The sequence below is a fragment of the Chelmon rostratus genome, chromosome 1 (genome assembly GCF_017976325.1).
Source record: "Chelmon rostratus isolate fCheRos1 chromosome 1, fCheRos1.pri, whole genome shotgun sequence".
Classification (NCBI taxonomy): Eukaryota; Metazoa; Chordata; class Actinopteri; order Chaetodontiformes; family Chaetodontidae; genus Chelmon; species Chelmon rostratus.
Window position 1 is genome coordinate 14,751,384 of NC_055658.1, and position 14,733 is coordinate 14,766,116.

At 40.6% G+C, this 14,733-nt stretch overlaps 1 protein-coding gene across 3 annotated transcripts in view; it reads left to right on the forward strand.

Annotated features, from left to right (window-relative positions):
- sox6 (SRY-box transcription factor 6) overlaps window positions 1-14,081 on the forward strand; it is a 135,763-nt gene extending 121,682 nt beyond the window's left edge. For all 3 annotated transcript variants that reach the window (XM_041957594.1, XM_041957747.1, XM_041957667.1), the window contains 3 exons: window positions 6,136-6,309; window positions 7,571-7,787; window positions 8,584-14,081. In XM_041957594.1, the coding sequence (XP_041813528.1) occupies window positions 6,136-6,309; window positions 7,571-7,787; window positions 8,584-8,890 (698 nt within the window). In that variant the 3' untranslated portion in view covers window positions 8,891-14,081. The remainder of the gene's footprint in view (window positions 1-6,135; window positions 6,310-7,570; window positions 7,788-8,583) is intronic.
- The last annotated feature ends 652 nt before the right edge of the window (window positions 14,082-14,733 follow it).

Consider the following 14,733-nt stretch of genomic DNA (forward strand, 5'->3'; position numbering starts at 1 on the left):
ACAAATGTTTGTCTGACATAAATATTTGTAACAGTTTCCATGGCACTTCAGAGCCAGAGCAAAGAGGAAAATGGTTCTGACTCATCTTTGATGCCTCAAAGAGTCTCAAGGCAGAAGGATAGATATTTCTCAGGACAATGTAACCCATCAACATCTTTAAATAGCATCTTAGACACATTTCCCATCAGTTTTAGCATGAAATGCTCCTGTATAATTGGTTCACATAGACTTTTATAAAAAAAAATGTTTTCACTTCCCTTAAAAATGTTTGTTTACCATCCATGTCGAGTTTCACATCACACCCAATCCTGAGGATTTCAATTAGAGGTGCATTTAGTGGATTCATTGACATGTTTCCCATGTGAGCCACAGCAGCAGATCCCATCCCCACCCGTCTGACTCCTCGGACAGATGTGCTTCCAGTGCTCGTTCTCCCAGTGGGAACCTTCCCTCTGTGGCTACTGTGGAGTCAGGACTGAAACAGAGCGCGCACCAGGGCAGTTGTGTCCTTTTAAGTCCTGCACAGGGCCGAGGGAAAGGCTTGTGCCAGACGCCTCACATCAGTGTTCCCAGTGGGCTATGGATTAGGAGCAAGCAGAGGTTAGAGGAGAAGAGAGGTCCTCTTCCCAGGGGGAAATGGCTGGGAGCCAGGGCAGTACACATAACTCAAAACACACAGTTACCATTTCTTCTCTTTCACCACAAATATATCTGTCTGTCTCTTTCAGCTTCACCAACAGGAAAACACATACGGCTGAGTGATGTGAAGCAGGGTTTTATGATGTGAACCACAAAGTGTTTACTCTTCTGAGGACATGTTTACTTTCGAAATCCTTGTTGTGAGGATTTTCTACTCTCTGAACCAATCAAGACTCGGTTTGCTGGCATACCTTGATATATAGAAACATATAGTATCTGAATGCAGATCATTTTTAAAAACATATATTTGCTGATTTGCATGTCAAAAGTCATGCAGGTGTCTGCGTAAAAACAGTTTGTTATATGAAGCTTACATATTACAGTTGTTTAAATGGCATTTAAAAAGACCATATTTCAACATGTACAGTGGGTCTGCTTTATGTTCATTTTATTCTTCTGAAACAACGGTTATATGTCACCAACACATCTAAAAAAATGTTTACTTTTCAACCAAACTTAGCCCAGTTTTAACCCAGACATCTGGATGTCTTTTGAACTGCAAATCTGCCAAATCAGTGCTTACTGAACAGTAATTCTTAAGTCATAAACGAAACACACACTGCTTATACTTTGGTTGTTTCCTGAAAAGGAAAATTACTGGGTGTACCTCCCAACCCTTACATAGGGTGTGAAAGCCCCTTGGTGTGTAGCAGCTTTCAGAGCAGCCACATTGAGTAGACCCAGTGTACAGCAGACTTCTGTCATCACAGCAGTTCACAGAAAGCTTTAGGTTGCTTGTGCTAATATTTGCAAAGCACGCAGCAACCACAGTCTTAACGACTTGGGGGAAAAAGAAGCAAAGGAATGAAAATAGATAGGATTTCCTTCATTTTACAAAGCCACGAGCCACACGCACGAACCTGCCGCAAACTCATTAGGTCTTTTTAAACTCTGATGAACACATTACCAAACACCACAAAGGCCTTCAGCCCAGCCAGGCCCTTTGTTCATTCACATATGGCAGTACGGAGTTGCTGTGTAGCTGAGGTTGTGTGTTTGTCTAAACCGCCCCCCATCACTGAGGGTCCGTAGAGAACAAAGGGGTTGTTGAGAGATGTGTAGAGGCAGGAAACAGAATTAATCTAAAACGCCCAGCGTGATAATATCAACCACAGAGTGAGAAAAGACGAGGCTTTAGCAGAGCAGTGTGTCTCTAACAAAGTCCACATGGAATAGGATGAGAAGAACAGTGCTGTTGCATTGTTGTTGAAGATCATTGGTGATGGGTTTCTTAGCATCGGTAGCTCGGAGCTGTTATGAAGTTTGTACAAGTTGATTGTTTGAAGAGGTTTTTGTTGTTGTTTTTCTTTCACTGTGAGGCCGTGGGAATCGAGCTCTGGCTTTTATTGCTGAGGAGTTTTCCTCGAAGAAGGCTGAGATGACGAAGCTCAGGCATAATGATTTATCAACAAGACACAACAACAATAGCAACAAAGGTCAACAAGATCAATAAGGAAGTTGTGTTTTGAAGTTGGCAAATTCAAATGTACACCCAATAGGACAAATTTGTGTTTGTGTGTGTGTGTATATATATATATGTGTGTGTGTGCTGGCATCTCCTTTTTTACGTGTGCAAAGCTGTCATGTTTGAAAAGATTAGACTCCACTTATAGGCTAAATACAGAGGACAGAGAAGACAAAAGTAAAAGTCATTGCCTGCATGTTGTAACAGGCTGGCTGTTTGTTCCCAGCTTCCCATGTGCGTACACTCACACACCCTAACAGACACTCTCACACACACACACTCTCACACACACTCACACACACACACACACACACACACACACACACACACAAAAGAAAACTCAAATTATCCTGACTTGAAAAGAAAAAAAGGATTGACATGTTATAATAAGCCTTATATCACTAGTAATTTGTAATGGTTTAATTAGTGTGCTGTGAGCTCAGGCTAGAACAGGGGCACTGAGCGCTGTGTCCTGTCTGTCCATAAACATTAATCTAGCCTGATCCTGCTCTGAGGGAGAGGCTCTATTGTCAGCAGTAAATGCCTTCAGTCAGAGGTGTTAGATTTGATCCCAACAGGGAGGGTTTGGCAGGTTTGCGTGATTGTTGCCTGCTCACTGAGGCTCATCTTCTTGAGCGGATTCCTGGGTGACATTATGTGTCTGCCCGCAGAACAAAGATGAGTAAGGAGGAGACAAGGGGGGAGGGGACGGCCGGGGCAGTGCTACCCTCTGGCTCGGTGCATGGTCGAGTCTGAGCCTGCAGCTCACAGGTGTGATAGGCTTTTGGGCCTCTGCATTCTATCCATTTCTCTCCCTTTTTTCTGCTTCATCCCTATCTGCGCTCCCTTCTCCATTTTTTATACACCCCCCACCTCCCTGCCCTCCCCCATAGACACACACACAATCAGTCTTTCTCACTGTAATTCATGCTGCTCATCTGCAGTGTTTCCAGGAGAGACAAATTAAAAGGGGATTCTCATATCGCTCTGTCACACTTGAGCTGCGGGCCTCATGAATCACAATAAATTCTATTAAGCGGCACTCCCCCTGTTTCGCTCCCTCCCCAGCTACCACCCAGGGGGCCTGCCCCTGTCACTGCTAAACATCTGTGTTTATTTACACAATCACACACCTAACTAACTGATTCCTAAATGTCCTGCACCTCCTGGAAAAAAAATAGTTAGTGCTCATTTGCAAAATGTCAGAGCAGTGTCGGGATTTTCAATGAAAAGACAGAAACAATGTTGCAGTAAATTGCATGTTGCAGTTTCTAGGGATTTGGCGAGACAGGCTGCTAATGCACAGGATGCCTCTGATTAAGTCATATATATTACAGGGGCTGAATAAGGAACCAAATTCATCTACCCATGAAGCCTTGCATGCTCTTATATTATATTAAGCCAATCCCCTGTAAAGTTTGTACATTAATCCGACAGACTTCAGTGAAGACCCTTAATATCATCTCAGGTCAAAGGTCAAACTGTGTGTTAGGCCGTTGGTTTCCCAGAGAGGCAGCCGTAGGTCTGAGTCAGCCTGATACCTTCATCACTTTTTCCTTTACAAGTCCAGGACCACAGAAACTGCCTCAGTACAGGTGAAGATGATGTAACTCTTGTTCCTTTCAACGGCTTTCAGTGGCATCAGACAGAGCAGACAGGCGCTTTTCTATGTGCCATCGTGTGAGCAAAAAAACCATGCCTCATCTGGCTTCCCTCCAATGAACCAAGTCACGTGGCTGGTTTCCTGGCTAACTATGGATGTGGCACTAGCTGATGGCAGGCGGCTGTTTTGTCCCCCTCCCCATAAGAAGCTCACCTCTGCCCATATGCATGCACACCAGTATATAAATTGCTGAATCAGTGTCAGTGATAGAGTAATGGCACGGGAGGCATCGTAAATTACAGCAAGCGATCCCGGGGCGCAGACACTGCCTGTCGTGTCTGAGTGAGCGCTGCGCTCCTGAGCTAATGAATACCTTCATCTGGCCCCGGCAGTCAGCAGATTGCCCCGCGTTGATGGATACTGTCAGCCCTCCGCCACACCACATTTCATTGCACAATAAACATGGTTGTCAAAACCAAACAAAGTGAAATCAATTCATCCTGTACAGTGAGTGCATGCTAAATGAAATTAACGTACTGTGTGGTTCGGTTTCAGCAAAGGTAGTGTATTATTTCTGAATTCATGATGGCTTTGGGGCCTTAAGCATTCTAGGAGGCAGAGGCAAACATAAAGAACGAGAGATGGTGCTCTCAGTTTGAAAAAGCCTTTCAGATTAGGCTTTCTCTATAGGCCTCTGAAGATCATATGAGAGAAAACACAAAATTAGGAAAATCTAGGACTAATTTTGGACTAGTTATGGATAGTAAATAAATAAATAAAGGTAATAAACTTTTTTCTTCTTGCCCCCCAAATTGAGATATATTTATATATCTATTTTTATATGTGCTTTTTTTCCTCTTTGTAATGTGTATTTGCTGAAGACAGAATGTCACAATGTGAGGGCAAGCCTCTGTGGATCATCAACATGACTTGTTTGACCGTTAAACATGAGCTGGTGAAAATCGATTTGTGGGGCCTTTGTACTGGGAGAAACAGGTTTCCTAGTGGGCAGCTGGACCTCAAACATTCTCTGTGGGCACAAGCCAAAACCAACTTCCACCACAACTACATCTCTATTATACTAGAGGTGGTTGTCTGCTCCTTCAGTACAGCATCTGTGTGTGTGTGTGTGTGTGTGTTAGACTACATATTCTGCCTCTTCACTACTTGTCTTCTGTAATACTTCTGAAAAGAAGACACGCTTTTTCAAAGTGAAGACACTCAAACTCTTGAGGCTGAAAATGGTGCAGCAGGATCTTCAGTGATTAGAGCAGAGCGAGGTTTCTGCGGATTTGGAATTAATGTCTCTGCACAGCCCTCCATTACTCATTAAGAGTTTGATTTTGTTTATCAACTGAAATAATAATAGAAATCAAACCCCAGGTAACGTGTGCCAAGGCTGCTAGTGGAATGGTCTAATGAGAAGGCTTCACATGTGGATGATGAAATATGCATGAGTCATCCCAAGCTTTCTTTTCCAGATTTGAGATCATTAAAGATGTATCGTAGCATATGGAAGGCTTTTTTTGTCTTATTTTTCAAGCCTTGTTTATCAACATGTTTTTGTTTGTTTAAATATTCATACTGCTTTTATTTAATTCTTTCACATCTTACATATAAAAGGAAGCAAATGCGCATGCAAACAGAAATCATTATCAGTCTGATGTACAGTTTAATACTGAGAGAAACTCTCTTATGCTGATTGTGAATGCCCTGATTGAGAAACAGCACTTTGCAGAATCGGCACAGTCTCTCATCGCAAATGTGTGCCTAGTTTGTTTGTGTGTGTGTTTGCGTTTGTGTGTGTGCTTGAGTAAGAGTGAGAAAGAAGAAGTAGAGGAATGAATTTTAGAGACTGCCTCAAGTCCCATATTTGTTATTTATGTTGGCATTCTTGCACTTTTTATGGACACTATGAATGTCAAATTGAAATGTATGTGGCTGAGTAGAGACGTGTGAACACTTGCAGTCAAAATATTTAACTGCCATTGGAGTCCAAGGTCTTCTTCCTCTTTTGATTTTGGATAGACCTGAGTATACTGTAAGTTGAAGAGCATAGCTCTCCCTTCAACTGACTTTGTATTTGCTTTTATGGCACATACATTTATCAGCCTGTCAAGTCAGGTTTTTTCACGCAATAGAAAGACTACCGCCCTTTAGAAGGGTCTCTATTCCTGCACTCATCAGAAACAATGTTCATGATGATGGTGGCAGTACCGGCAGTAGATGAAGGAGAGTTTGAACATGGCTCGTCATTTAATCAATGTCTTGCCTCGCTCTCTCTTCTTGTTCTGCTCTGGCTATGCAGGGTCCAAGGAAATAAATGGCTCTGCAGATAAACCCCAACCCTATTATTGTTGGCCAACAGGAGGCGCAGGATCCACCGAAGCACGAGTCTTCAGGGAAGCCCGAGGAAGGAACAACAACGAGCCCCACATTAAAAGGCCAATGAATGCATTCATGGTGTGGGCCAAGGACGAGCGGCGCAAGATCCTCCAGGCCTTCCCCGACATGCACAATTCCAACATAAGCAAGATTTTGGGTAAGACCTTTTAAATCAAATACAAGTCATTCCAGCAAGTACTTCCATGTATCACTCTCCTCAGTCACTGGAACCTCTACGAGCTTCAGTGCTTTATTACCCCTGCTAAATAAATTAGTATCACTTGCATCTGCACTTGTGTCACTGGCAAACAAAATGAACAGAAATATGTTCCCATGCCACCAGTTTAGCATTAAGTTTTGTACATTTAGATATGTCTTCATTGCTCTCCAGTTAGTACAGTTGATCTGAGAAATTAGCAACAATCTAAAGGAGGAGGGTTTGTTATCTCATAGGCCACTGTGCATTGGGTCACCTCAGCATACAAATAGATTTATAGCCCATCACTACCATAAGTGTTTGTCATGAAAAATGACAGAGGCTAAATGGGTCTTGTCCCCTCAGTGTTGGAGTCCATACATCAGAGCTGTTAAAAGTGCTGTCATCCAGTACCTAGTAGGACACTTCGCAGAGCTGCAGTATTTACAACACTAGCTTGTTGTTCCTTGCTGTTTGACATCAAAGCATGTCAAACAGCATGATAGTGTGCATATGCACCGTTAAGAAGTGCAATCCATTGTTAAAGTAAGTTTGGATCCCAGGTGATTAAATGCAATTCAACTGCAAATTTTAAATCCCTGATTTCAAAAAAGGTGGGATGCTGTGTAAAACACACAACGCAATGTGATCTTTTGCCAATCCTTTCTGATGTGCACTCAACTGAAAACAGTACAAAGCCAATATATTTAGTGTTTTAGATCATCAACTTCATTAATATTTATTAATATATATTTATTCTGAATTGGATATCAGCAACACATTTGGTTGGTACAAGAGCAACAACAGACTGGGAAAGTTGTGGAACGCTCCATAAACACCTGTTTGGAACATTCCACAGGTAAACAGGTTGATTGGTAACAGGTGATAGTATCATGATTGGGTATGAAAGGGGCATCTTGAAAGGCGCAGTCATTCACAAGCGAGGATGAAGCGAGGTTCACACATGAGTGTATAGAGGAGATTCAGGTTCAGGAACACTTTGTGAAAACTGTTTTCAGTAAATACAGTTCATTTGCGAATGACTGCATTCTGTTTTTTTACACAGTGTCCCAGCTTGAGCTTGTACATGAATTACTCTCATAACAGAAAGTGAAGTAGAAGGTCTCTGACTAGATTACTCATGTCCACTATCCATTATTAAAATGCGCTCTGTTCCTGCTTGTGTTCAAACAGTGAAATCTGAATCTACTTTGTTGCGTAGGTTCTCGGTGGAAGGCCATGTCTAACCAAGACAAGCAGCCATACTATGAGGAGCAGGCCCGGCTGAGTAAGCTCCACCTAGAGAAGTACCCAAACTACAAGTACAAGCCACGGCCCAAGAGGACCTGCATTATCGACGGGAAAAAACTCCGCATTGGAGAGTACAAGCAGATGATGCGCTCACGGCGACAAGAGATGAGGCAGTTCTTCACTGTGGGGTAGGTGCGCAGTCACAAATCCCACAAACTAACCACACAAACACAGACAATTATACCAACTGGGCTGTAGCTTTTCACCTCCTTAGAGCTTGTTCTCAATAAAATGTAAGCACCATTTCCCAAAGCGAGCACTGAGTTAACCTCTACTGTATTGGTTTTAAGACAAGAGCCTGACATGCACATTAAAATCAAGTGTTTTTTGATAGCTGTGATTTAATAATTTTGGACAAAAGAAGTCTGCAAATGGAGCATGAAGTGCAGACATTATTACAGGCTATAAGCTGTAGGTATAGACTTACAGAAGCCTGGAGGGCAGCAGTCTGAAGCTTAACACTTTAATTTACTGTGTGTGGTTAGCAGGAGAGCCCTTCTCCAGGTGTTCCCATGTCAGTCATAAGCTTCAGCGGCTGGAGTATCAATCATCCAGCGCAACAGCAGACAAGAGCAGCACTAACCACGTATTGGTTTTATGTCACCAATAAACTGGGCAGTGTTTCTGAACAGCTCAAGACGGGAGCTGTCAGGAGAACCTCTCTTTTCCCAAATCATTTTCACAGAGCTGCTGGCTTAAAGCGGACTGCTGTGGGAAACCCCTAATGCAACCATCTCTGTCTGAGTGCAGCAACAAAAAAAAAAAAAAAAGAAAAGTTTTTCTGAAGACTACCCTCGGCAGCTCTCACTCCTTCAGCAACACTTTCAGCTTTCCTTCCATCTGTTCTTTCACCATTTTTGAAGGTCAGGTTTGTATTAAAAGTTAGTCATAAATCTTAATTTTATCTCTTTCTCCCACGTCCAGACAGCCACCACAGATTCCCATCACCACCAGCGCCAGTATGGTGTATCCTGGGGCCATCACAATGGCGACCACCACACCCTCACCTCAGATGACATCAGAGTGCTCGAGTGCCTCGGCGAGTCCCGAGCCATCCATTCCTGTCATTCAGAGCACCTACAACATGAAGCTAGAGCCCAGCACCATGGCGAACAACAGCGAGCCGGTCAATGGCGAGGATGAGATGGACATGTACGAGGATTTTGAGGACGAGCCCAAATCAGACTACAGTAGTGAAAATGACACACAAGAGCCAGTCAGCGCCAACTGAGACCTCTTTAATCGTGGAGGCCAACGCAGACACAACACTCATACAGGAGGATGCCCAGAGGGCTGGTCTGATCTGATCTGGGGGAGCAAAAGAGCAAAAGAAAACAACCTCACAAAGGTTTAAAAATGTTTAAAAAAAAAAAACAACAAAAAATGTAAAAAACAATGATGTATCATTTAGGAGCCAGCATGCAGATGTGGCTCCATCCAAATCAAAAGCTATTTGGTCTTAAATGTTTCTTCAAGTGTGTGAAGCAGTTTGGTTGTGGTAATTTAGATTTTTCTTTTTTTTTATCTCATCGTTCATTTTTTTCATTGTGATCACGGACATTTACACAATTAGGTCATTGCCTAGAACTAAAGACAGAACTTGAAATTGAATATTTGATATAAACCTATAATTCTTACAGTCATTTACCTTGTTTTCCTCTTCAATTAGGTGATTTTGATATATTGCATAACTGTTCAAGATGGGAATAATATTCTCACTCAGGTATAGTGTGCCAGCCAACAGCTTGTGAATGTTTTTAATCAAGAATCAATTATTACCAGTACAAAATATCTCAAAATTCATATGGAGTGATTCCAACTTATTACAGAGGGAAATTACACATTATTATTATTATTAATATTATTATTATTATTTGGTGTTTTGTTATTGTTATTACACAAACTGCATAATTTAGTGCAGAAGTGCCAAACATTTCAAGTTGTTTCTGTAGAGTCTTTTGAGAGAGGCTTCGTGAGTCTTGGACAATCTCTTGAGCTCTTAATACAGCTTCATTCTCCAGTCTTTCTTTAATTTACCCGAACAGAATAAACAAATGAAACTCAGGAACTTGGAGGCAGCAGGCTCTGCAGGAGGTTACAGTGTGGGCCATCTTTGGGTGGTAGCATGTGATGCTAGCTGTTCTCCAGGGAGCCCAATGCAGTGATCATCAATGAAACCGGCCAGCCCTTTCATTTCCTCATCCCAGTCCACACAGAGCACCGTGGCATCCTTAACTCGTCTCCAGCTCTGCATCCCAGTCTGACTCACCATTTCTTAATCAGAGTGATTGTAATCAGGCCAGAATGCTAAAGGGCCAAAGGCCTCCAATCTGTGGGATTGGAACAGCGGCAAAAGGCAGCTTTGGGGGCATTACAATCTCAAATTGATGTTGTACAATGTGAAGCTACAGTACGTTCTGTTAAACGCTTTAGCCCCATTTGGACGCAAGTTTAAGTCTTAGGTCTTAGAACTTCTTTTTTTCCAATCTTAATTCTTTTTAGACATTGTAAATCTTAAATTGACACTAAGAAGTCTTAAAGCAGAGCACGGACATCGGGCTGATGCAATGAGTTGATTACTGCCGTAGTCTTAAGAGGAGTGACAGTTTATGAGGACATTTCTAAACAGAGGGGGAGGCTGAAATCATATGTTTGCTTCTTAAATCACCTCGTCATATGCGCATGATGGTGGTAACTACAAACACTGATTTTTGCATTAGTGCACTTAAACAAATCTTATTCTGTCACCCTTGAGCCTTATGTTGTTATTTTAAATAATCTTATCAGCTTTTGGAATGCACTTAACTCTTGCATTTAAAACAGGACAACATGCAACACAAAGCCTCTATCCTAATTTCAGCTAAAAAGCTGACAAGTGGTGACCTTCTGGAGACTGCAGCTAGATAAAGCAAGGCCTTGATGTTGAGACTCAGATCCTCTTTACAGGGCAGAAGGTCTAAGTGGCTCCCCTCCCTGCCATGCCCTGCTCTGACCCCTGCCCGTGGCAACCTCAGCACCCAGGGGGCGCCATCTGGCTCAGAGAAGGAGAAAACACCAGGGAGGAATGGGGAAACAATAAAAATGGGGTGTGTGTCCCTCATTGTGCTCTCCATCAAAGTGCTGCTAGTAAGGCCTCAACAGGGCTCCCACCCTGGCCCAATCACCAGGCACTGGCGAGCAGATGGAACAAGTACATCAAGCTGTGGGGGATTATTAAAATGACTGACGACTGGGTATCATCTGAAATACAGCATTATTAATGCATGAGTCCAGCTATTCCCCTCCCTTGCCCTTGAACCTGTCCATTTGAGAAAGAGCACAGAGCTTTTTGAAGGGTCTGAATGGCCGGTTACTGGCTTTAACTGGTCAAGATCCACCCACTGCTGGTCACTGCATTTTTCTCCTAGCTCGAATTGGTACAGTTGGCTCTTAATATCTCTTAAGCACTCATATCTTCTGTACTCTTATTGTCTTATTGTCAGTGCTGGCTTGCATTGTTTCTACTTTTTAGAAGCATTTACATTAAGTGTTGTGGATTCTTTAACCACCTCATTACCCCCCCATCACAACTTTTGTACATTGTTTTCATTATGAGGTACAATACATTTTATGGATGCTCTCCTAAAAACAAACTCAAGTGGATTTCCCTCCAACCTGTTTGGTATTTTTAAGCTGTTTGCTCCTGTTTGCTGGTGGTTAGATTGATTTGTATGTGATTGTAAATATTTTCATGACCATGCCACACTGCTTTAGGTGTCTGGCAGTTAAAAAGGACTCTTCACGGAACTGAAACTTGACTGTGCTTATATAGTGAAAACAGACAAAAAAAAACCTAAAAAACTAAAGAAAGAAAGGAAGAAAAAATGACAAGAACTCACAAGGAGACAATGTTTCATAAGTGTTATAAGCACTGGATATAAATTGTATTTTTATCAATTCTGATTAATGTGAAGCTGTTTGAGGAAAAACACCCTGAATGAACAGAATTGCCCAGTTGGACTCAAGTGGGTTTGCTCTCACACTTGCCAGATTTGAGTCGTTTTCTTTTTTTTTTTCCTTTTATTTTGTCTACTTATTTTGTTTATTTATGCAAAGACACATGTGATGAATGAACACTTTGTTTAAGATTCAGGGCTGCCTGGGGGAGAGACTCAGCACAAGAGAGTGAGCAGAAATTTCAACAGCAGGCTCGGTTAGCCGTCAAACACCAGACTTCAGACTTCAGTGCATTGTATATTGTATTTGAAACTGTAGAGTATCAACATATTGTATTTATTATTAGCCACTGTTGGCTCTAAAACTGTCAGGAAAACAACAACATGGACAATCAGAGAAATAGAAAAAAAAACAAGTTTGATGAATTTGGACTAAAAATGGATTTCAGTGAATTCACCATCTCATTTAGATTTTATTGTAAATATAACATAGGAAATATATTTTTGTTCATTAGTGAAGTATAAGTTATGTATTTGGCTGTTCTATTTTATTTTCTTTTTCATGTTTTATTTTTGTATGCGGTTTCATGTTTTTAAAACCTGACAAGTCACTGTACCTCATGTAGATGCTGAGTTTTTCTGCTTATTGGTAGAGAGCAATATTGGACCTGAGACAGAGAGGAGCACCTCACTTGCTTATGTTTTGATAATCTTCCTTGGACTATTCAAAGAGCCAATCGAAATAAAAGCTGTACTCATTAGACTTGTTAACATAGACGAGTCATTACGAGAAAGGTACTCGTTTAAACAACAAGCACTTGATGTAAAAGAATTATTCAGTAATTTGTTTCCAATCATGATACAATCTAAGCGGTATGCTGTATATCCTCACTTGTGTTTATTACAGCACTCATAGTATATGTCAAATTTCTTATGAGGAGCTGGTATCATCCTAAAAAAAACATAGGTTGCATTGACATTATAATAATAAACAAAAGTGTTTTGTTTATGAATGATTGTTTCAAACACAGGTGATGTTTTTAGATTTTTTTTTCAAAGGTGGGAGTGTGCAAATATTTATTCGTTTAAATGTGGCAAACCGCACAGACACTGTGCGTTCTTCTTCTCTCCTCGTCATCCTTTTATACGTTGCTGATTATTTTTTCCGAACATGTTCATGACTATCCAGCCATCTACAAATGTAGCCCTCACAATTTTTTCCTCTCAATTCACTTGTTAGCCATGCAAATGGTTTGAATGAACAACTGAAGACAAAAGGCTTCTATGCTGTTTCAACATTACTGTAATTTCATTTTTTTTTTTCTCTGTCTGAAGTTTGTGATGTATATGGTGGGAATGTTCTCTGTGTTAATTTAATCAGCACAATTCACTGACATGCTGGACTGACATGCTAGCTGCTGTTCAGAAGTGTAAAATTTGTTGTTCAGGGCAACATTTATAGTTGCCTTTGGTACTTTGCTTTTTAGATTTGTCTCTCAAGCAACACTGTGTGTGGCTCTTCTATCACTGGAGCCGTTGTTTTGAAATTGCTGGCAGCCTGATACAATTTTCTGCATAGAAATCTGTTTTTTTGTTTGTTTGTTTGTTTGTTTTTTCCTGGCAGGTACCTAGGCCCATTGCAAGTATTGTTTGGGTGTTATTAGAGAAAATGAAATACATAGTGTCTGTTGCTGCTTTAAAAAAAGTTTATGTCTGAATATGTAAATAGTTTATCATAATATCTTGTACAGTCCAATGTAAAGTTTTTAATTCAACTTAAAAAAAATGTTGCCATCACATTTGTGTTCACATTCTTCTTTATACAGTACAAAAGATCAATTATTTGCTAGGGGTATTATTGCTAAAAGAAAAAAAAATGAAAATGTTACAATTTTTTTTTTAAATGTTTGTTTTGTTTTGCTTGGCTTCAAAGTGTACACCAGCAAGTCTTTGGTTTCCATGTGCAGTATTGACGTGAGGTAAACTTAAGGTGAATAATTTTACAGTGGTGTGTGTGGAGAGCAATCTCCTCGGCTTTGGTAGTATTAATACACTATATCAAGTAAAAACAAACCAATGAGTGACACATTTGGGTGCACCTACGCGCCGCAGAAATGTGCATACTGTATATGATTAAATTATCCCCACAGGATCAATTCAGGCATATTAAACTGTAACACCATTTTGTCTCAGTCCATTGTAACAATGCAACAGTGGGATGAATAACTGCCTGTTGGAGCTCATTTACCTCAAGAATTTCCTCCTTTTCTGTAAAAGAGACAGAAAACTTCTCCCATCACTCCATCTTTTGTACTGCTGTTGACACTTACAAATTAAAGAGACATTTTGTTTTAAGATTTGAGTATTGTGAAGGCATTCGTCGTATTATTTCCTCTTGTTTAGGTGTTTGTCCGCAGTGTAAGAAAACAGAGGGGTTGTGAAAGTGGTGTCAACTTGCTTTAGTCCATTTTGAGAGGCTTACCCATTGCATGCGTGACACTGCACAATGAAGACACAGTGTAATGGTCTGTCACTGCTGTTGTACTTTCACCCTCTATTAGCTTTTTCCTAAAGCTAGAATGACCTTTACTTTCTTAACCAAAGTGATGATTCACTACTATTCTCAATGTTACTGACCTCACAACAAGGACATGGAAAAAGAAGCTCAGGAAACATAATATGATAATAAGCTACAAACAGTTTCAGTGCTTTTGTGTTAATAAATTAAAATTAAAATAATTAGAAACTGTACACCCTTATTGCTTCTTTACTCTGTCAACTTAGCATGAATACATTACTATTAGTATTATTACATTATCAAAAATCTTTTGACTGTTGAAAACTTTTTACTATTATATTATTACAGTCATTACTACAGTCACAGTTATTTATACATTTATGGGCCTATAATGTCTCTAATGATTTAATTGCCTTTAAGAACACAAAAAGTGAAATTGAACATTAAATGATTTACTGTTGCTCTAATTTACAGAAAAACTTAGGTACTGAATGTACCTCTTTATACCTGAAGCTTTTATGGGGTTTAGCATTCAAAACATCCAAATGTCATCATGCAAATTGGTTGGAGGGCTTTGCACACTGAATTTAAACCAACTCTGAATGGAAAGCGTCTCTCATT